This window comes from Syngnathoides biaculeatus, chromosome 2, assembly GCF_019802595.1.
Source record: "Syngnathoides biaculeatus isolate LvHL_M chromosome 2, ASM1980259v1, whole genome shotgun sequence".
Classification (NCBI taxonomy): domain Eukaryota; kingdom Metazoa; phylum Chordata; class Actinopteri; order Syngnathiformes; family Syngnathidae; genus Syngnathoides; species Syngnathoides biaculeatus.
This window is the reverse complement of record NC_084641.1, coordinates 5,696,777-5,721,297: the sequence shown is the minus strand read 5'-3', so window position 1 is coordinate 5,721,297 and position 24,521 is coordinate 5,696,777. Positions and strand designations below refer to the sequence as shown.

The window sequence follows — 24,521 nt, the reverse complement described above, 5'->3', positions numbered from 1 at the left end:
CGCTGAATAGAATATCATTTTATTGTCACCAGCAAAGAAATTAATACGCGTCGTCACCAAATGGTCACGTGGTGTCTTGGTTGAAAGGAAGCCTTTGGAAATGTATAGCCGACCATGAGTTATTGTTATTCATGCTGATTTCCGTTAATTAACGGGACAAGCCGAAAGAAAAAGAAGAAGATGGGAGTATCGTGGGATCCAAAAGACACGTAGCTCATGGAACTCTTAAATTGAAACCATACTAGCTGACCATGTTCGCACTTACTATAGTAATGGTAAGACACTTTATGACGATTTCTTTTTCAATATTATGTTGTTCATCTTAAGGATATTTGGGACAAATAAACAAAAAAAGGATATGTCTCACATTAACTAATAACTTTCATCCCATTCTTAAAAACTTGATGCATCCGTTACTTTGTGGTTATTTTCTATCTCTTCAGCAAACTACTGCATAAAAATTACAAATGGATATGAGCCTTATACTATGCAAACACATTATGTATGGTGTTATTTCACCATCCATCCATCCATCCATCCATCCAACAATTATCTGTGCCGCATATCCTCACAAGGGTCAGGGGAATACTGGAGCCTACCTAACCAGTCGCTTGCTGTGCCGCACCATCTCAGCGTCTTCCAGTCAATTACATTTGGTATGTTAGCATTAGTGAATTAGTCACCGGCATATTGGTTCCCGTGACTCATTTCAGAATTTTTCGAAGTGGCGTAGGCATAATCATCAAACTTGCTATTTTTGGGCAAATGGACAGGAATCCCCAAGACCCTGGTGTCATAAACCCCTCATTTCCTACTTTTTCAATTTCTGATTTCCTAGGTGGGTGCTTGAGCTTTGTAAATTTTATGTCACAAAAACACCCTTCCATTTAATAAAAGGCAAGTAGGATTTCAAATAAAAAGTGCACAGATGAGGTATTTTAGATATTGGAAGAAAAATGTGAACATAGACTGACTCAAGGCGAAAGGTGATGTACATCCTGAACTGGTTCCCTGTTAATAGCAAGGCACATATAGACAAACAATCATTTAAACACACATTCACGCCTATGGGCAATTTAAAGACTTCAATCAACCTACCTTGCATGTCTTGGGAAATTGGAAGGAAACTAGAATAACCAGAGAAAACCCATGCGGGCGAGGTGGGATTTGAATCCAGCTCCCCAGAACCCTGAGGTGGATACATTAAACATTCATCCACCATCCCGCCATTTTCAACCCATCCACCCATTCATTTTTTGTACTACTTATCCTCACTCGGGTTGTGGGCGTGCTGAAGGAAATCCCAGGTAACTCTGAATCCTGTAAAAGGTAATCCTGAAGCAGTCGCCATCCTGGCACAAATAAACAACCATTCACACTCAAATTCACACCTATGGGCAATTTAGACTCTTCAATCTTTTTGGGATCTCGGAGAAAACTGAGAACCCTGAGAAAACGCATGCAGGCACGGGGAAAACATGCAAATGCCAGACTGGGTGGGATTTGAACACCGATTCTCAGAACTGTGAGGCAGATGTGCCAACTAGTCATATATCATGCCTAAATACAACAAAGTTTTTTGTGCCTAAAAAGGTCCTCCAGTTCTTGTATGACCCAACTACAAAAGTAAACTCTTACACAGTTTACTTGAAGAAGATTTGCAACAAATTGTTCTTGCAATGGGGCGGCACGGTGGGTCAGCTGGAAAGTGTTGGCTTCACAGTTCTGAGGACCCGGGTTCAATCCAAGCACTCCCCGTGTGGAGTTTGCATGTTCTCCCCATGTCTGTGTGTATTTTCTCCGTGCACTCCGGTTTCCTCCCACATCCAAAAAACATGCAACATTAATTGGACACTCTAAATTGCCCCTAGGTGTGATTATGAATGCGGCTGTTTGTCTCTATGTGCCCTGCGATCGGCTGGCAACCAGTTCAGGGTGTACCCTGCCTCCTGCCCGTTGACAACTGGGATAGCCTCCAGCACTCCTGCAAACCTTGTGAGGATAAGTGGCTAAGAAAATGGATGGATGTTCTTGCAATATCAAACAATGTTCTTAAATAAGGCAATGGATGGAAAATAATGTTTTATTCCAATAACTCATAATTGCATGAGTACTGAAATAGCCAACATGAAACCTTTTGTACACCTCTCCAGAAAAAAATGTATTTACTCCATAAACAAACAAACAATGGATTTAGCTGGTTTTGCATTTCAACCCTTCATGTCTTCTGTGAATCTGTTTGTATCGTGGTTATGCACCCTTGTTCACTTTCCTTCATGTCACAGTTGTTCCAGTTTTTTTTTTTTCCCACTCTAGAAGACTTTCAAGGTAGCAATCAATGGATGAATGGAATTTGAAAAGTGGATGATGTTCATGCTAAAATAACGGACATATAGTGACTGTTTAATAGTTGCCAAGGAGACTCAGCATGAGCAGAAATGGATGTCTTCGCATGCAGCAGACAATCTGTACATACTGTATAGTCTCACAACATGCAGTTATGGGGAAATATAAAGCATGCGCTGCAAACAAAACACATAAAATTGAAAGAATATTAGGGAGCTGAAAGGATTTACTTACATTTTAATTGAATCGTTACTACAGTTTTCACATTGTCAAATGGAAAACTCTTTGTCACAAAAGGTATAATAAATATAATACATTCGTAGCAGAATTGCCTGTCCGATACAAGAGACAACGCATACGTGCTGTGATAGAAACAGCCTCTCAAGACACTGATGGCATCCCTCCTAGTGCCCCAGTTCTTATTTTAGCCTGGATATCACTCAAGTAGGTGTTGCCATCTTTATCCGTCACATGGTACATTGTAAATGATCATCTTAGGTAGTTTCCTCACAAACTGACAACAAACTCCTACTTATTGTTTCTGTGTAGAATCTACACCTGTATGCTGAAACATCACATGGTAGAGGTCACTCACCTCCAAAATACTGGGGTCAAATGATGATTCTGATGGTCGCAGCATCCTATTTTTCTGCTCTGGTGCTGCCTTTGGTGCTCCGAGAGCTGCAGGCGGGCAGGGAAAAGGGGGACCCACCTGGGGCTTGGCCACTGGCGAAGGTGAGTTCTTAGTAGAGGCTTCTCTTTTCGGACCCATTCTGTTCTGGACTGCCTCAATGTGGAATTGGAGCCGCTGACTTCAAGTATGTCAGTGCGATGGAGAAATGGGTTGAGGGAAAACAACGGCTGCGGGTGCACATGATGCTCAGGGACTACAGGGGAGGGTATGTGGAGCATGAAAAAAAGAGGGGACGAGGCAAAGCGTAGGAAGAGTTGAGAAAAAGGAGCAGGCTTAGAATGGAAGCTTAGCTGTATGACAATGCTGTTTTACATGTGTAAGTTTGCTTTATGATTATTATGTTTGACTTTGTTTGCTAAGTATGGTTTTGCTCAGAAAAGAGGGAAAAATTGAAGGAACAGAAAGAAAGACAAAAAAGTGTGTGGACGTTTGTATGCGCACTCTCACGTGTGTTTCATGTAGGGTTCAGCTTCCGCTAAAATGCAAAGGGTGTATAAGTTTAATTAGTCCACATTGTTTCTCATTTCCCTTAGTATGTCACACAAATCCATCCATTTTCCAGGCCAGTTTTCCTCACAAGGGTCGCAGGAGTGATGGATCCTATCCCAGATAGCTTAAAAAAATATTGTAATGAGGCTAGGTAGGGTGGCACGGTGGATGACTGGTTAGAGTACTCTGAGGAGTGGATCTCAAATCCTGGCCCTGCCCGAGTGGAGTTTATACGTTCTCCCTGTGTCTGCGTGGGTTTTCCCGGGGGCACTCAGGTTTCCTCCCACACCCCTGAAACATGCATTCATTGGAGATTCTAAATTGCCCATAGGTGTGATTGTGAGTGCGAATGGTTGTTTGTTTCTAGGTGCTCTGCGATTGGCTGGCTGGCAACCATTCAGGGTGTACCCTGGCTCCTGCCCGAAGATAGGTGGGATAGGCTCCAGGATTGCTGTGATCCCTTTTGAGAATAAGCGGCTCAGAAATGGATGGATGGATAGACGAAGTGCTGTATGAGTGCGAACGAGAGGTTAGCAAATTCTGAGATTTTTACATTTGAATCCAGGATGCTTCGTCTGCTTTTACAGAACAAGACATAAAATATATATCTATACGTTTTATTGAGATTGAATTTCATTTATCATATTTGGTGTTGGAGTAATCCAGAAGTAATTTAAAGTAATTACATTACATTACTTTAGAGGCCCTGTAGCTCAGTGGTTAGAGCACTGGTTTGGTAAACCAGGGGTTGTGGGTTCATATCCCACTGGGGCCTCCACGCCCTGAGAAGGGTTGTGTCAGGAGTCAGGAAGGGCATCGGGTGTTAAAAATTGTGCCAAACATATATATTCGTTCATCTGAGATGACACGCTGTGGTGACCCTGAAAGGGACAAGCTGAAAGAAACACACACACTACATTACTTTAATATCATGGTACTTGGATTATGTTACTGACAATGTTTACCAGATAACTAGTACCTGTATGGGAATACATTTTAAAATAACCCTCCCAAGCCTGATTGCGTACAATGCTGCACAATTAAGACAAGGGAACTGGGAGTAACCATGCACAGGGAAACATATTTTGTGGGGCTATTTTTCACTTATTACGTACTGATAACATCCGTCAATTCTTCCTGTCACATCAAAGTGCTACCCATTACTAAGCCAGTGGCCCAGTGGCTGAGAAAATATTGGACCTTCCCAGCCTACTATACTTTGTACTGAAAGTATTTTTTTTGTACAGCAATGTTTGAAGATTTTGTAAGTGTTTAAATCCTATTATAGTGTCTTATGGGATTAGTCCAAGGTATATTTATGGTTTAATCTTTTAATGCAATTTGAATTTGCTCAGGGAGTGTCACTTATTCACAGAAATTGACTGTTCATGTCAATTTTTGGTCCCTTTATCAAGTGAAAAGCAGATGTCCACTGTCCAAACTCCCTGGGGCATGGTGGCTAAATGATTGGATGCACAACTGAGGCCTGATTTTGGTTTTCAGCCAGTTTCCCCTTTCAATAGGACAATGGCCTGGATTAGTCTTTTACACTCAACACCTCTAAAAGAAAGCAGAGAGCAACTTGTATTTTGTTTACATGACTGGTAAGATTTTTAAGTATTCAACTGTGTTTCCCATACCGGATCGGTCGTGGCCCGGGTTAACAACGCCCGCCCCCGGCACTGCTAACCTGCAGGGCGTCGGTGGAAATTCAGCTACTGTGGGTCGAAGACAAAGAAGAGGAGGAAACCGGATCCAGCGTCAGAAGAAAAAGAGGAATGCACAGAGCCTACAACTGAGTTTAGGGACTTTGAATGTTGGGACTATGACAGGAAAAGCACAGGAGTTGGTTGACATGATGATTAGGAGAAAGGTTGATATTCTGTGCATCCAAGAGAGCAGGTGGAAAGGTAGTAAGGCTAGAAGTTTGGGAGCAGGGTTTAAATTATTCTACCACGGAGTAGATGGGAAGAGAAATGGAGTAGGGGTTATTTTAAAGGAAGAGCTGGCTAAGAATGTCTTGGAGGTGAAAAGAGTATCAGATCAAGTGATGAGACTAAAATTTGAAATTGAGGGTGTTATGTATAATGTGGTTAGCGGCTATGCACCACAGGTAGGATGTGACCAAGAGTTGAAAGAGAAATTCTGGAAGGAACTAGATGAAGTAGTTCTGAGCATCCCAGACAGCGAGAGAGTTGTGATTGGTGCAGATTGTAATGGACATATTGGTAAAGGAAACAGGGGCGATGAAGAAGTGATGGGTAAGTACGGCATCCAGGAAAGGAACTTTGAAGGGCAGATGGTGGTGGACTTTGCAAAAAGGATGGAGATGGCTGTAGTGAACACTTATTTCCAGAAGAGGGAGGAACATATAGTGACCTACAAGAGCGGAGGTAGAACCATGCAGGTAGATTATATTTTGTGCAGACGATGTAATCTGAAGGAGGTTACTGACTGTAAAGTAGTGGTAGGGGAGAGTGTAGCTCGACAGCATAGGATGGTAGTATGTAGGATGATTCTGGTGGTGGGTAGGAAGATTAAGAAGACAAAGGTAGAGCAGAGAACCATGTGGTGGAAGCTGAAAAAGGAAGAATGTTGTGCAGCCTTCCGGAAAGAGGTGAGACAGGCTCTCGATGGACAACCGAAGCTCCCGGAAGACTGGACGACGACAGCCAAGGTGATCAGAGAGACAGGCAGGAGAGTACTTGGTGTGTCATCTGGTAGGAAAGGGGAGAAGGAGACTTGGTGGTGGAACCCCAAAATACAGGAGTCATACAAGGAAAGAGATTAGCGAAGAAGAAGTGGGATACTGAGAGGACTGAGGAGAGGCGAAAGGAGTACATCGAGATGCGACGTAGGGCAAAGGTAGAGGTGGCAAAGGCTAAACAAGAGGCATATGAAGACATGTACACCAGGTTGGACACGAAAGAAGGAGAAAAGGATCTCTACAGGTTGGCCAGACAGAGGGATAGAGATGGGAAGGATGTGCAGCAGGTCAGGGTGATTAAGGATAGAGATGGAAATGTGTTGACTGGTGCCGGTAGTGTACTAAATAGATGGAAAGAATACTTTGAGAAGTTGATGAATGAAGAAAATGAGAGAGAAGGAAGAGTTGAAGAGGCAAGAGTGAAGGACCAGGAAGTGGAAATGATTACTAAGGGGGAAGTCAGAAAGGCACTACAAAGGATGAAAACTGGAAAGGCAGTTGGTCCTGATGACATACCGGTAGAGGTATGGAAGCAATTTGGAGAGATGGCTGTGGAGTTTTTGACCAACTTATTCAACAGAATACTAGCGGGCGAAAAGATGCCTGAAGAATGGAGGAAAAGTGTTCTAGTTCCCATTTTTAAGAACAAAGGGGATGTTCAGAGCTGTGGGAACTATAGAGGAATAAAGTTGATGAGCCACACAATGAAGTTATGGGAAAGAGTAGTGGAGGCTAGACTCAGGACAGAAGTAAGTATCTGCGAGCAACAGTATGGTTTCATGCCTAGAAAGAGTACCACAGATGCATTATTTGCCTTGAGGATGCTCGTGGAAAAGTACAGAGAAGGTCAGCAGGAGCTACATTGTGTCTTTGTGGATCTAGAGAAAGCCTATGACAGAGTACCAAGAGAGGAACTGTGGTACTGCATGCGTAAGTCTGGTGTGGCAGAGAAGTATGTTAAAATAGTACAGGACATGTATGATGGCAGCAGAACAATGGTGAGGTGTGCCTTAGGTGTGACAGAGGAATTTAAGGTGGAGGTGGGACTGCATCAGGGATCAGCTCTGAGCCCCTTCCTGTTTGCAGTGGTAATGGATAGGCTGACAGATGAGGTTAGACTGGAATCCCCTTGGACCATGATGTTTGCAGATGATATTGTCATATGCAGTGAAAGCAGGGAGCACGCAGAGGAACAATTGGAAAGATGGAGACATGCACTGGAAAGGAGAGGAATGAAGATTAGCCGAAGTAAAACAGAATATATGTGCGTGAATGAGAAAAGTGGAGGGGGAAGAGTGAGGCTACAGGGAGAAGAGATAGCGAGGGTCGACGACTTCAAATACTTGGGGTCAACAATACAGAGCAATGGAGAGTGTGGTCAGGAAGTGAAGAAACGGGTCCAAGCAGGTTGGAACAGCTGGCGAAAGGTGTCTGGTGTGTTATGTGACAGAAGAGTGTCTGCTAGGATGAAGGGCAAAGTTTACAAAACAGTGGTGAGGCCGGCCATGATGTACGGATTAGAGACGGTGGCACTGAAGAAACAACAGGAAGCTGAACTGGAGGTGGCAGAAATGAAGATGTTGAGGTTCTCTCTTGGAGTGAGCAGGTTGGATAGGATTAGAAATGAGCTCATTAGAGGGACAGCCAAAGCTGGATGTTTTGGAGACAAGATTCGAGAGAGCAGACTTCGATGGTTTGGACATGTTCAGAGGCGAGAGAGTGAGTACATTGGTAGAAGGATGCTGAGGATGGAGCTCCCAGGCAAAAGAGCGAGAGGAAGACCAAAGAGAAGGTTTATGGATGTGGTGAGGGAAGACATGAGGGCAGTTGGGGTTAGAGAGGAAGATGCAGGAGATAGGCTAAGATGGCAAAAGATGACACGCTGTGGCGACCCCTAACGGGACAAGCCGAAAGGAAAAGAAGAAGAACTGTGTTTCTGCTGGAGATTAACAGTGCGTATTTTACAGTAGTCATTCACAACTGGGGTGCGGTGGGCCGTTGCACACATGTTTGCATGAGATCATTTTGTGTCCATTCATCCATTCATCTTCTTCTGTTACGCTTATCCTCAATAAGGTTGAGGGCATGCTGGTACCGAGCTCAGCTAACTCTGGGCGAGAAGCGTTGTACACCCTGAACTGGTCGCCAGCCAACTGCAGGGCACATTTAGACAAACAATCATTCACACTCACATGGACATCTATTTAGAACAATCAATCAACCTATCCTACATGTTTTTGGGATGTGGGAGGAAACCGGAATGCCTGAAGAAAGCCCACACAGCCACAGGGGTGGAGGGACATGCAAACTCCACACAGGCGGGGCTGGTATTTGGACCCTGGTCATCAGAACTATGAGGCAGCTGTGCAAACCAGTTGTCTACTGTCGCACTCGTTAAGTGTGCTGTGGAGAATTATCCAATTATACTTAATATGTCTTAAAATGATTTATTCATGAGATTTGACTTCAACTATCTATTCCAGTGACATATAGTGACAGGCAGAACAAACAAATGCTCTTTTTTTAGATGCAAAAAAGTACATTTGTGTTTTACATTTTTTTTTTCTTGTGCAAATAATGTATCTTAGTACTGCATTCATTGTCTAAAAGAGTGTAGATTAAAATTTAACCACTAGATGTCACTGTACTATTGCATTAAGAAAGTCCATCGAGACAAACTAGACTTTCTCTCTCGCTCTCTAGAGAGGAGAGAGAGAGAGAGAGAGAGAGAGAGAGAGAGAGAGAGAGCAGAGAGAGAGAGAGAGAGAGAGAGAGAGAGGAGAGAGAGAGAGAGAGAGAGAGAGAGAGAGAGGAGAGAGAGAGAGAGAGAGAGAAGAGAGAGAGAGAGATAGAGATCTCTAGATAGAGAGAGAGAGATCTCTCTCTCTCTATCTCTCTCTCTCTCTCTCTCTCTTCTCTCTCTCTCTCTCTCTCTCTCTCTCTCTCTCTCTCTCTCTCTCTCTCTCCATCTCATCGCATACTCATTGGGCCTTGAAATCTCCTTATTTCTTTCATTTCTCAGGAACCGCAAACAAAGGTGACATAAGCACCATGATGTGAAAGTTAACGACAACTCACGACCATGGATAAAAAAAGAAAATAAAAATCTAATTCCTGAAAGTAAAACAATGAAAGAAAATATTTACCCAATGCTTAGAAAAAAAAAAATGCCCTAAACTATAGGATAGGGATTAGCTTGGTATTGTTGTATGGTTCCCTATTCATTGCCCATCTGATTGTGATGAGTCTGCCGAGCAGACAGCTCAATGTCAAACACTGTAAGAAGATTAACAGAGCGACATGATTTTTTTCATCATCTGCAACAATAATCCAACACAAGAAGCTAATAACGATATCAATAATGCTACAGTAAGCCATATTTCGAATAGATTGCCACTCTGATTTAGTTGGTGAATTGAATTTTAATCCTGTTGTCATATTAAATGTACTTGAGTCATAACATTAGATGGTCACATTCTCTTTTTTAGACTTATTTGGACGTTCGTTTGGAAAGTATTAAAAATTCCTCTTTTTTTCATCCTGTGTTGAGTCCAATCAGGAATTAAATTACTGTAACTTGAAGGAAATGTTTCAACAGATCCTCTGAGATATTCCCAGTGGCTAATGAAATTATGGCAGTTCTCCCACCTAATGCCATTCAAAGCCCCCCTCGCTCTGACCCCCTGCTCAAGCAAATCTCCAAACCACCTGATTTATTTTTAATGATATTACACCCCTCGGTTGGCTGTGTCATGGTAATAATCGGGGCTGCTCCAGCTGCCTCTAGATCACATTAGCCCGGCTTAATATTGGTAGTGCGGGGCCCGCTAAACAATGAGGCAATGGGATCCGGAGCTTAAGGGAGGCTAGCCAATGGGCATACTCCAGGAGGTAGAGTAGTTGCAGGCCAGGGTGCTCCAGTTCCCTATGTCCCGGAGGACTGGCATCATTATTAAGGAGCTCCTCAGATAGGCCAGCAGATCTTTAAAGCCACTGTAAACAGTCTCTCGGACACCAATCCGTGAGGCCCAGACATCAAAACCATCCTGTCATGGGAGCGTGAAACAAGTTGCAAAGTGATATCCCGCTTTGTGTCAGCACAAAAGCTAAAGCATATGCACCTTAGTACCCTCCTGCTGTGACAAAGTCAGTGAAAAAGGTTTTGCCAGTCATGCGGAATGAAATCCACTGTTGAAAAGGTCCGTTTTATATGTGTTATCAGAATATTTTTGCGTCTTAAGACTTTGGCGTACTAAATATACGACAAGACAACGTGAATTTATTAGTAAAGTGCTTTTGTCAGTTAGTCTAATTTATGTCGCAGGCTCATCGTGTTGCTGTATTTGCATAATGGTCACACTGGGAATCGGACGAGGCCACTTGTGGGATAGTCGCACCTGATCACAGAAACACTATGGCTCTTTGCCAATCATACCGCAACAGTGAGTGAGTCTCCCCATTAAAAAAAAAACAAAAAAAAAAACAACAACTCTATACAGAGTATGTACACCTATATATTTGTCTGATTGTACAACACACATTCATCTAACTATTTTGTTTTGTCCCACATTGTTGGTTGGATTGGATTTTGTATGGGGGCCCGCAGATTACCGCCGTTGATTAGTGGCTGGGTGTAATCCTTTCAGCCCCTCTCTCTCCAAAACACCCCTGGGATATGCCCGTCTCCCTCAGGACCCGTGGCATGGCAGATGGCTCCTCCTCCCCCTCTTCTGCCCCCCTCCAACAGCACACCCAAAAACACTGTTGATGTCCTGGGACGGAGGTTGTAAAGTATCCTGAATATGAAACCACAGGCACCTTTGTTTAATGGCTCTCTCCCCACTTAGTGAGAATTGCCCTCAAGCCAGATTCCCATTCTGTTGCTATCTGCGCGACTGGAATGTTTTCCAAATCCATTAGCCCAGAGGAAGACGGAATAAGCTGTGAACAGTCTGCTCTTATTGCCCTGAATCATCCAAGATTTTACCAAAACACACTTAAGAAGGCACTTATTTGAAGTGCTAGAGTTGCAGGCAACACGTTTTTTTGATTCGGTTGACAACTTTTCAAGCAACAGTTTGGGACTAGCAATTCAGTAATCAGACTATATATTTTGTTTTATCTTACTTTGGTGTAATGCATGCAAAAAGGAAACTCTACATGGCCAAAATTCAGCTTTGATGAACAGCAAATCGAGAAAACTGAGCACAAGGACTTCTGAAGTAACAGAATAAACTAAAAAGCCTCATATACATTATCCACAAATTACAGTGTGCTGAGTGCAATTATTTTAAACAATGCACACACATTTGGTGCAAAACATCTTTTTTTCACAACTGCATAACAATGCACTCGCATCACTCAGGCCTTCTCATTTTGTGCCATGCAGCCCACCCCTTAGCACGGCCCACCCCGCTCACTCCATCTTTTATGATGTCTACAAGGGGTTCAGCTTTCAGCAGCAGTGCAGGGTGCATGTGTGTGGAGAGCTTTAATTCCCATTGTATTCGTGCAGCCTTGGTGTGTGTGACTGTGACTGTGTTTTAGCAAAAGGGAGATGAAGAAAAAGACAGGAACAAGGACCCATCTGTCAGCACAGAGCACCGATCCCTCCCATTTCACTCCAAGCCCCTGGGGACAGGAGTGAGAGACAACTCACTTGTGGCAGTGATTTTCTTTTCTTTTTTTTTTTTCAGGAAGGGGGTTATCCTCATTAGGAGCAACAACAGAACTTAAGTAGCTGGTACAAGACTCCCCTTGTTTTTACTATATTTAAAAACAAGAACATTTCAAGAGTAGAGGAATAAAATAAAAGTGTAGATTTTGTGGCTTGTATCGAATTGCTGGAAACTAAACACATTGGGATACAAATGAGCGAACTTATAAACTTGTACAAGTACGAGTGGTCATTCATCAGATTTTTTTTTTCAAGCAAAAGTTTGAGACAGAAGCGTTGTTTGCTGGCAGTGACCTCAAGTCACAACAAGCAGCAGTTTGGCAGATAGTGAAACATACTTAAAAAAAATGAAAGACTCATTCATCCATTTCCATTTGATTTTTACTGTTAAAGTAAACATCAAAATAGCCAATTAAAAGTCTTATATTTAAAACAACCACGTAGCTGTTTGACTTACGAATCTCTGATTAGGTTAATGCTAACAAACAATGAGAATGCCATCGTTTATTAATAAATAGCATCAGAGTTAGGGTTTCTCAATCCCTCAAACAAAAGATGTTTAAAGACGTAAAGTTAAGGAAAATGTGAAGAAAAAGAAAAAACATTAGCAGGTATACTGTATTTCTTGTCCTTGGCAAAAGACAAATATTACTGCAGCTAGCTGAGCAGTTGTGACCATCTTCTCCATTACCATGTATTGATGTATGTCTGTATTATGCTGGTGGCACGGTGCCACAGCTGTAGAGCGTTGGCCTAACAGTTCCGAGGAGCAGGGTTCAAATCCTGGCGCCACCTGTGTGGAATTTGCATGATCTTCCCGTGGCTGCATGGGTTTTCTCCAGGCACTACGGTTTCCTCCCACATCCCAAAAACATGCATTAATTGGACACTCTAAATTGTCCATAGGTGTGACTGTTGAGTGCGTCTGTTGTTTGTCTCTATGTGCCCTGCGATTGGCTGATGACCAGTTCAGGGTGTCCCCACCGCTCCTGCACGTTGACAGCTGGGACAGGCTCCAGCACTCCCGCCACTCCCGCCACCCTTGTAAGGATAAGCAGCTCAGAAAATGGATGTATTATGCTGCCCCCAGGTGGCCTAATCACACAATCCATAAGAGCTCTACAATTGCAATAAATAAACAATAATACACAAACTGTTTATTTCTTTATATTGTACTTAATTTCGTCATTACTCCTTTTCCATAATGTATATTATTATAGAGAGCAATTTTCCTTACTTAAAACCACATTACTTTTGTTTTGGGGGGCAGTGAGGCTGGAGCAGATTAATAGCATTTCCGTTAATTTCAATCTCAAAATATGATTTGGGTTATGAGTGTTTTGAGTTAGGAGCGTGGTTAACAAAAGCAAATAAAGTAATCTCTCACCTATTCAGTTGAGAAGCTTGTACTGTATTTAAATGTCCCAGAAATGATGTGATATAATAATGAAAAAAAATATCTATACATATTAACTGGTGTTGTTTCAAATCTGATGATGCACCCAACATGACCTCTTCCAGAAGGTTGACTTTCTGTGTTACTCCAAATGGGAGCAGAAAGCAATTCCCTTTCCGCCAAACTGACATTCATTTGTGAGCGCAGTGGGGTTTGTTGTAGATGACGAGGTTCCAATTCCCTGTGTAGGCTGCAGGTGTGATGGAGGCCATGTTGACTCATGGGACATATGGGAGGGTACTGTATGTAGGGGAAGAGGGGTGCATGTATCTGGGGAGTGCTCGGACACATAGCATACAGTAGGCCTCTAGTCACATGCAATCTTTTTGTACCTGATGGTGCCATTTTCTTTGTGTCTTATACTGTATATGCCTTATATTTCATTTAGAGCAGGGATTCTCGAGTGTGCTACTTTTGGAGTAATTGTCTAGTGTGTGTTGCTCTGAATTACCAATACTATCAGTATTTAGGGGCCTTTGCCTGCTGAATTGGCAGGGCTGGCCAATTCCACAACTTCAATGGGCCTCTGGGGCAGTTATGCAGCCCCTAACCTACAGGTTGAAGACATTTATATTGACAGACCAGTTTAGAAAAAAATAGAAACAAATTAAATATTTTATTTAAATATGTTTCATCTATATCATATGACCAAGGTGGATGATTTGAAAGAGGATAAGACAATTCACCTCATTTTCAAAATAAAACCCTTCACACGCTGGTGATCTCTGGTGGGGGTCCCATCGGTCAAAAACAACTGTTACCAAGTTCTTGCAAATGACCAGGAATAGAAAATGTAATTCAAACTATGTGTAACATTGCCTGTTAAAAGGAAGCAATATTTGTATGCCTTTATTAATCTGTATTTTACTGGGCTACTCTCTGTTTCTGTAGAAACAGGCAGATGTTGTTATTCTGTAACAGGGTGAGCAGTTCCATAGTGACTCAAACTGTTGGAAAAATATTTTAAATGTACTTTTAACCAGATTTGGACAAAAAATAAAAGTAATATTGCTCTGCATTCCATCATGAACTAAGTTTCTGAGAGCAGATGGGGTCCGGTTGAATGACTGGATGTTTTTTTGTGTGTGTGTCATCGACACTAATGTGAAGTACATCATGTGATGAATGCGAGACAGACACACAAAATAAATTTATTACTGCAACTTTATAGCATCTTACATTCGTTTGTTCACACCCGGCTGCAGTATCTCTTGTTTTTCCTAAAAAGTTATAATTATGGAGGTGAGGAGATTCCACTTGATAGCAACAATAAAATATGACTGCCACTTTACATTATATTCCTATTACTTTTTCACACTGGCTATGTAGTGTCTTCACTTCTGCCACTGACATCACAACGCGTGGTGATTTTGGCAATGAAAAACAGGCCTTCAAAAGGCAATTTATTATCATCCAATTCCTCCGAAATGAAAACGAGTTTTTGGAAATGACTGCTAGTTTTTTTCTCTTGAGGAAAAACAATAAAATCATATTGTTCGTAAAATATGGACGATTATGAGCACTGACGCGCAGGAGAGTCCATTTGTCGACTACTCTTCACTCGCGTGCACACGCACACAAAGGCGTCCTCCTCTTTGTCCACATGCCTTTATGGCCAACGCACTGGCCAGAGTGATTAGGGCCGTTAGTGGATGTAAATGCCGTTTCAGCACGAGACACCATCCACGGACAAGCGAGTCACGCGTGAGCATCCGAGCAACAGATGCCCCCCACCCCTCCCAGGCACAGCCCAGCACACACCGACGCCTCCAAAACACTGCCATCTGTCATCGTCTGTTCAATACATCGTTGAGCGCTCCCTCACGACGTTGTCGACGCTTCACGTGATCCTCTTCAAGTTGCCCAGTGCGTAAGAAACGCATGCATGCAAACTTCTCGCACGCGGGGGCCCTGCAGCGTGTACTTGGCAGAGTTGGGGCACCCCCCCCCCCCATCCCAGTCTCGTGGACAAAGGGATCAATGTGGGGGCACGTGCGAGGCGCGAGACCCCCGAGAGGACAATGTGGACCCCCACTGGCCTGAGGCTCGCCACGCACGAGGCCGCCGGGCCTTTATTGTGCCAGCACAAACTGTGAAAACTCTTCAATATGGAGATTGTTAAAAAAAAAAAAAAAAACACTATGGTCTCTACTGTCGTTCCATATAGCCTTCCAGTAGTTTTAGTGTTAAAACTTTAAACGTACCCGCCCCCCCTCGCTCCCCAAACGCATCACATGGTTCATATTTTGTTGTGAGGTATAAAAACATATACTCCGCAAAAAAACGTTTTATTCGTCTCTTTATACCCGCAGTGCTCATTATCTTGCCAAGAAAATCCCTAATAAGCAGCAGAATAAGACGCTAACAGGAAAACAATCCAAGGACGGAGAGCGTTCCGCACACACCTGCTCCACCGGGCACCAAGCTGTCACAAGCACTTAAATACGCGCCCATGGAGGAGCGTCTCCTCGCTCGGCCACAAGCAACCATATACTGTGTGCCTAATGAAGTGGAAAATTCCTAATCCAACTGACTAATAATGAGATAAACCATCGATTAAAACCATTTGTACCTGGTCTCAAGTGCATCCGCAAATTGGGTTGACCACGTGGAGGGCAAACGTCTACATATTAGGATTGGATATATTGTAAGAATGGATGTTGTGGATGCTCCTATTATTATCATCATAATTATTACTGTCAGTTTCATATAGAAAACAGTGGTTCAACTTTTTACACCAAGCAACGCCTAAAAATACTGCATTCTATAGTGCCAACATTATGATCAAAATTGAAATGTAGTGCAGTATCTTAGGAGGGGAGGTTATATTGAACGCACTACCCTTAAATGTATGTATGTTATATGTAAATATATATATATATATATATATATTTTAAAAAGTATAAAATGATTCAATTAAAATTTATTTCACACAAGTAAAACAAGTATTGCAGTTGAATCGTTGTTTTAAAACCATAAAAACACTATTCTAAGTACAGTGTTGATTTTCCGATATTGTTTCTTCTTATTTTCCCCGCTGACCGTGCCCATACTGCATACAATAGTAGTTTATATAGTTCTTATAAGTAATTGTCACGTTTGGTATTTGTAACGTGAGCCGTTTCTGCTTGTTCCGTGCGTCATTCTCCGTCCCAAAGCGCCATTGTCTCTATCTTTGTGGAGCTCCCCAAATAAAACTGTGATTACGCATGCAGCGGGGCGTGTTCCCTCCCGTCTCCCTCGCCAATGTTGTAAAACTTCTGGCCACGAGACTGCCACGCGTGTTTCAATGGGCTGAGGGTGTGGCGTGGGAGGGAGGGGCTTAAGGGGGGGGGGTTTAAGGCAAAAAAAAAATAAATATAAATCTCAGCCACTCCAGTCATTTTGGGATGAAGTCTCCATGCGCTCCCACGGCCATCTGAGTTTGGGACAGTGGCACATAGAGAATCGCACAGATTTTGGATTTACTTTTTCAATTATTCGTATTCTTTTTTTGCTCACGTCCGTGAATATAAACAGGTAGGTGAATCCCATTTTCTACAACCTTACATCCAAGTTTGATATTATAGACAGCTAAACTGCAATATGCTGTGTGCAAATAATTTTATGCAAAAATACTTCAAAAACAGGCCATAAATAAAACCTAAAATTTTATTTTATTTTAGTTTCTACTATACCTACAGTTTGGATTAATTTCATACACTCGATTTCTGTCCAACTTTTACCCATTGATGTCCAATTATTTTCTCGAACAAACTGTGGCTAACTTTTTGCAAGATTTACATTTAATACAAAATGTGATTGATATATAAAATAAAAACCTAATTTCATGTCACATACAACATATGCAGAGCGTCAGCAGCGTGTTTACATGTTTGTTGATTTTCATGTTGTCTATTTAATCTTTGGGTTTTATTTGCTGGGTAAATCCGGCCGTGCCCCAGATTGATGGCGCCGACCACGACACAACAGGGGACCATTCATCTAGTCATTATTTTAAAGCACATCTTTCTATGTTAATCTCAATATATTACACCCCCACCAAAAAAAAAAAAAAAAAGAATAAGAAATATGTTCAGATCAGAGCGATGAGTGAACTGTTGAGTTTGTAGTGCTGGAATTGGGTCTCAGTCACACATTCAAAATGTGATTTGAAGTTGTAGAGGATTTATTGACTGACTCTGTCCACTGTCCTGTTGGTCCTCAGATAAAAATGATGACCAAGCCACTTGGAAAGAACAGCGATATGAGCGAACTGGTGGGTTCCCTCGCCTGGCTGGATGAAGACGGCAGCTCTCGGGATGGCGAGGAAAGCTCTGAGATGATGGGACACTGTGGCCTGATTGAAGGAGCAAGACACTCTTGCTCAGAGCTGGGCAGTGAAGACATGGAAGAGGAAGAGGAGGAGGATGAGGTGGTGACTGGACCAAATGGAGAAATTGCTCCCAAAAGGAGAGGCCCCAAGAAGAAGAAGATGACCAAAGCTCGCCAAGAGAGGTTCCGTGCCCGTCGCATGAAGGCCAACGCCAGGGAACGATCACGCATGCACGGACTGAACGATGCGTTGGACAATTTACGCAGAGTGATGCCGTGCTACTCCAAAACGCAGAAGCTCTCCAAGATTGAAACGTTACGGCTGGCCCGCAACTACATCTGGGCACTGTCTGAGGTGCTGGAGAATGGCCAGTCCCCAGAGAGCCACGGCTTCATGGAGATGCTGTGTAAAGGTCTGTCCCAGCCCACTAGTAACCTCGTGGCCGGCTGCCTGCAGCTGGGACCCACGCCGTTGCTCATCAACAAGCTGGAGGACAAGTGTGGAGGCGCTGGATTGGCTGCTGTGGGGGGTCAGGCCAGCCATCCCCTCAGTTACCCATCCCCGGTCTCCCCAGTCCCCCTTATGGCTCCCTGGAGGCATCCCACCTCCTCCACATGAAGGGATTCAAGGGGCAGGCGTTTGAGAACCCCTCCCCTAACGAGTGCAGCGGCGGTACCCCGCCGTACGACGGGCCCCTCACGCCTCCCCTCAGCATCAGTGGCAACTTTGCCCTGAAGCAGGAACCTTCGCCTCAAGAATCCGAGAGGAACTACCAAACCCACTCTGCCCATCATGCCCATTACCTCTCATCCCACCATTACACCAATTCCACAGCTGCTGGCCTTCCTGGGGTGCACCAAGGCCACCCACTCTTTCAGGCGTCCCGTTATGAGCTGCCTCTGGATGTGGCCTTTGACTCCTTCACGTCCTCTCATGTACTGGCCTCTCAGATGGGTACCATGTGAAAAGAGCCAAACAGACTGTTGTAAAAGCCGTGCACATCCATGGCCTTCAATGGCTGTGTAGAGAGTGCAGCGGTTTGCATTTTGGTGTTCTGATAATATGCGTAAGCGGCCACTTTTCAGACAGAGACTTGTCAGCGCAAGTTGATCTACCTGATACCTGTAATCTTTTATTTATACTGTTTTATGATTTGCTGTTGATTTTGGGACAATCAGGCTACAGTCAAGTGTCAAGGAATCGAACGTGCATCAAAGTGCAAGGTTCGCACAAAAGAAAACTTTCCCTCCGTTCTAAACTGTGCATGGAGACCTGCTGGCATTAACTGTCTCAGCATAAAAAAAGCAATGCATTTATTTATATTTGTATTTAATATTTATTTTGCTTCTGTTTAAAAAAAGATACTGTATTCTCACAGCACTGTTTCTTTTTCCTTTTGTTTTTGTTTACTGCTGTGTTCCTGGTTTGCCATCAGTCAGTCAAAGGCACTGGTACTGTATTTAAGTTATTTATTTAAGGTCTTTCAGGTACTTGTTCAATGGATGTCACTATTATTTGGGAGTCGTAAATATTTTGCTGTTTCGCACTTAATTGAATAAATTCTTATATTCTACACTTTTCTACAGTCACATTTTGTTTCACCTTGTACATTTTTCTTTTATACAGTATTTAACTCAAAAAGTATAAAATTACTGTAGTAAAAAATACTGTAAGTTTTGTTAAGGGAGTCTTTGCTATTGATAAAATCCCATTTGATTCCAGAAGGGCGCTGCAATACTGTACAACATAGGTGTCGAGGCAATTTCAAATTAATATTAGAGCTGGCCTGCCGGTATTACAAATATTACACACTTGTCTGGTCCCATATTAAAAAAAGTTCATTTTCTCAACCTTGGCCCGTGACTTTGTTCAATTTAAAATTTTGGCCCACTGTGAATTTGAGTTTGACACCCCTACTGTACAACATGACATTGTTTTGACATATTTGATTATTTTGCAACAAACTTACATTCACAATCTACAATTTTCTGACAAATTAAAACAGTACACTTGATTTCATTATATTAATAAAAGATACCACGCTCTCTTGCATTCATTTCTTGTTTCTCACATTGTTAAATCATCTCATCATGCTTTTCCCTCACACGTCCTGCAACAGATTTTTGTTGTTGTTGCACACTCAATTAAAGAATTTCCAACAAGAAATCTGTTGCAGGATGTGCGAACGTCTCGAACGTGGTTTGGTCTTCTTCTGTGGTCTCTCCGAATTCAAGTGGGACCCTGTTGTGGGCCATGGGAAAAAAGCACTGGAGGAACAGGTGAATGTGTCACAGGCTTTCCCCCAATATGTCCCACTTTTCCCATCTAACTCATGCCAAAACACTGTAGGCTAAAGAGTCATTTTTCATCCACCGTACAAGTGTTAAAAAAAAGAGCTGGAAACTTTTTTTTTTTTTTTTTTACATGCTGTAAACAATGGCATCCAAACAGACCGAATAAGAGCCTTGAACATGGAGCTGATTCTGTATTTTCTAACTGGTTGGATATAATCTGGCTGGGTTCCCTGCCCATTTGTATCACTCCTCCAATGTCAAAAGCTTCAGTTTTGACTTTAATGAGCAAGATAAGGGACTTGATGGCTCTTGAGATGAACAAAGAACAGGGTGGTAGAGTGCAACGACGTTGCGCTGAGAGCAAGCGCTCAGTGTGTACGATTGTGTATATCAATGTGGTCCTTCAGGCAAGTGTTGAAGGGGAAGGTGCCTCGGAGGCTGTTGTGCAAAAGAATGTTCCCCCTCCTCAGATACCTCTCTAAAGGTTTGTCTTTTCCAGTTCGGGCAATAGGGGTGAAAGGCTGGAGGAGAAAAAGGGAATGATTGTTTTACAGGGCGCCACTGGTCTATTGTGAGCGCAGCCTGTTCTTTCTCTTGACCTGTGACCCGTATTGTTGTGGGGTTCTCTCGTTCGGGGAGGGCAGGCAGCTGGGGGAGCTGCGGGGGGGCTGATGGACAGCTGGGCCAATTTGGGAAGGGAGAAAGAGGAGAGTGAGAGCATGTGAGCGGGATGCGAAAGAGAAAAGGGGATCAGTGTGCTGGGGGAAAAAAGTGGAAGGGGAAAGGGAGGCCGAGGGCAAAAGAGGTGACTGGGGTCCTTGCTCTTCATTCACAAATTTGTCCTCTCTGCTCCCGTGTGTCAGACTTGGTGTATACGAGTGACACATAGCTTTACAGACAGGCAGACATTTGACCTGTGAGAAAGTACTGGCAGAGTTAGCTGGCGCGCAACCTCTTTGTGCTATTTTGTCAGTGGTGGGGGCAGAGTGTGTGGATTAGTCCCTTATCCTGAATATACAGTACGAGCGGGTCAATGGGAATAATCTCCGTCAATGAACTTTGTGTGCAAGATCACAAGACAGATGAGAGGCCTTTCATCTTTCAGGATGTGAATACTTTGTTAGTAAGAAATAGATTTCATAGAGATTTCAGCAACAATGAGTTCACACCTGCATCGTTATCCTATTTCTTTATGTGGGTGATTACATATTAACAAAACATAGCGAACTACAGCTAACAAAAGTTCTTGTCATTTAATTTCACACATGATGGGTGGACAGGCACCCTAAGAGCCCAACTGTTTGACACTTGCAAGACCCTGTGAAGTGAATTCCGAGATTTCTTTCAAAATACATTACACATGCTTAAATATAATAGTGGAAAAGATGTTCAAAGACAGAACGCTCTAGCACTTAAATGTGGAGATATAGAATAAAACTGTTCAGAAGCGTTTCAGTTTTTCTGATTTTTGAGAGCGTGGCTGTAGTATGGTTGAGGAACCCCTCCCCCACGCTATACGAACTTGAGCATCTTAATTGGATCAGATGCTATTGAGCGTAACAGCAGTTAGCTAGCAAACTAGCTATGCCAACACCTCAAAATAGCCACTTCTCTCCAGAAAGTCTGTTGGCTCGGCCACTTTAAAAGAACCTCATTTGGTATAAGTGTGTGTCATGGAGAGAAAAAGGCAGAAATGCAAATTAAGATTAAAAAAAAACAAAACACGGGCTTCAACCTAGAATAGCTGCTTTCGAGTATTGTCATGGCACAGAAAAGCCCTGCGATGACCACATGTGATATATTTCCAGCCACCGGAGGCTTTGAGGTGATTATTTTTGCTGCTTAGACACATTATGTGGAAGCATAATAATGATGGATGATGAAGTATCAAATTTTCCAGGTTGTAGCAATGGTATTTGATTGACTGACACTTGATTGGTTTCAGTGCATTAAGTGGACAGCCACAGGTTTTAAGAGCAGCCAGAACGGCAAAAAATGTTTTTGCGGTTTTGAAACGTCATTTTGCAGAGAGAAGTTCACAATTATTTTAATACCCCAAATTTGTCAGCTGCGGTAAAAATACTCTGTCAAATTTGCAGGACATAATGTCTTTATTTTCACTTAAATTTAACCTTAAGCATTGTTTGAATGACATTTAATCTATGGGGGGTGAGAACTCATTCAAATTTCCCAATAAAAGTCTACATAAAAGGCTAGATCACCACGAATCCAAAGTACTCCTCATATTACAGTACAGGTAGTGCTCCAAATCGTATTCATAAGATGATTATCAACAATGCAGGCTGAAGGGTGTCCTAATGAGAAGGGAAAACAAGCTCTTCAATGGACTCCTCATCTGTGGCGAAACCAGAGTGTGACCTGTGGCTCATTCTCCGGGGAGTGCGAGATCATGTCACGTATATCTGCTCACGAACCTTAGATCTCCAACTGTATGGCCTCGACATTCTATAAGCAATAATATGAATTGCTACTATTTTCGATGTGCGGGACAAAGCCTGCTGTCCATCTCCTTTGCTTATATTTTAATTTCTGAGTGCAGATACTTAATCCGTGAGCCAAACAACAGTGGCCTGCCACTAAAATGAAAAGGCTCTGATCCATAGGAGCTAGATTGAGGGATAAAGCATTGTGATTAAGATTGTATTAATGGGGCCATAGGAGGCTGGAAGGCTTTAATCAGTGTCTGTGTGCCAGTAATCCCTCACAGTGATCCCCTCCCTCCTCCTGGGACAAACGCACACACTCACGAGGACCCAGGTTTAGACTTGGAGAACCTGAACTGGAGAAACCTCAGGAGCAAGTGGTAGAGTAAACACGGAGGGGATGACGGAGAAGCTAGAATTATGATGAACACATTGAATAGTGGAAAGCTGGTCTGATTACACTCACTAAGTTTGGTCTTTTTAAATCATTAAGAGACAGACATCCACCATTTTGTGGATAATCCTAAACAGGGACTACCTATGGGTGGATGCAAGAGGTGACATTGTGCGCAAAAGGATATGGGGTGGGCCTTCTCCACCAGGGGTTCCCTCACAGTATTAGCGTGTGGAAGTTAAAGAGCTTCTAATGGGATCTGGATGCTGTCGTGTTTACCGTGGCCCCCGTTTGCCCGCCCACTGCATTGTGGAAGTTGCCGGGCTTTGGGACTTCACAATGGGCCGAGTGTGGGGACAGATGGAGGTCTCTTTTGGAAGAGGGCACAAAAACAGCAAAGGTAGGAGGGCCAGGGTGTCTGAGAGGCTGAGCAACTCCATGGGATGTGGGAGAACTTTTATAAAGGAGGCGGGGAGGAGAGCTGAAAAATGAAGGCAAGAGTCATTCTCCGTATAATCTGCTGGCTATGGTAATTGTGGAAGTAAAAGTTATTGTACTAAGTTGCTCTTTGCTCATAAATCACTTATGAAGGGGTTTAAAAATGTAATGAATCACACTATATTAAACTGCTGCTAGGATAAGAGCAGTAGTGGTAAATTTCTCAGCTATACTCATCCACAATATTTTATTCACTTTAACTTACATGCATTTATGTAATTTAAAATCTCATTGTGATCACAGGGTCACAAATGGAACAGTGTGCCAAACATTAACCCGACAATTGCTTTTCCAGTCATAGTTTAGGTTATTTATTAACCTTTCTAAGGCTACTCCAATTGTAACGTAGTCCCAAAAGGTGTCAGCACTATTTCCAAAGTATTCTCCTCATACCATTGTTCTTTTTCTTAATTCTTGTGTAAAATGCATATCTTCTGTCAACATAAAGAAAATAAAGTCTAAAAAACAAAACTGCAGGGCAGACAATGTTAAATTGTTGGGTAAATTGAGCTTTTGGTCCCAAGTGATAATAAGCGGCTAATTGTCTACTAAGGGTGAAAGAAGGTCAGACAGGAGGTTAAATGGGGCGCACAGTTGAAGAGGGGTGCAGTGATAGATGCTGATGAGAGAAGCAGAGAGAATAGGAAGACCCAGGCGGTGGAGGAGGGGAGAGGGAGGTACCAGGTTCAGAAGCAACAGATGGGCCTGATGGAAGGCCCAGGTTGTAAACTTTCAGCTCGCAACATCTATCCGTTTCTCCATCTGCTACACTTACTACTGTTTACAGTTTGCTTAGCACAGACTGATTAATTTGAAAAACGGCACTCAAAGCCATTAGTGCAATCCCTTTTTCACTGCGTATCAATTATAACAGGAAGAAATAAAGGTCTGCCTGTTTATGTGCACAGTGAGTATTATTAAATCACATTTATGTCTCCTAATTAATTGTGCAGGACACACAAAAAGTCTGTTCACAGTGGTGCAATGTACAATGCATTCTGCAGGACATGAAGAAAGGGGACATGACAAAAAGGTGTGCAACCACAAATCGTCTTTCAGCTTTGTATTCTGTAGAAAATAAATGGGTGCAGAATGCAAACTCTTCAGCCGTGCATCATGTGCTGCACAGATGTATAAATTCCACAATGCTCTGTCCACAAATAACAAACAAAATGGCACAAAATGTAAAATCTTTGGAGGTAACCAT

General features: G+C 42.8%; 1 protein-coding gene across 1 annotated transcript; it reads left to right on the top strand.

Moving 5' to 3' along the window:
- Nucleotides 1-45: 45 nt before the first annotated feature.
- On the top strand, nucleotides 46-19,065 carry neurod4 (neuronal differentiation 4). The gene is given in 4 exon segments (XM_061828816.1): nucleotides 46-275; nucleotides 2,896-3,081; nucleotides 17,577-18,240; nucleotides 18,243-19,065. Coding segments are annotated over 4 exon segments (1,281 nt in total). The 5' UTR covers nucleotides 46-251; the 3' UTR covers nucleotides 18,650-19,065.
- The last annotated feature ends 5,456 nt before the right edge of the window (nucleotides 19,066-24,521 follow it).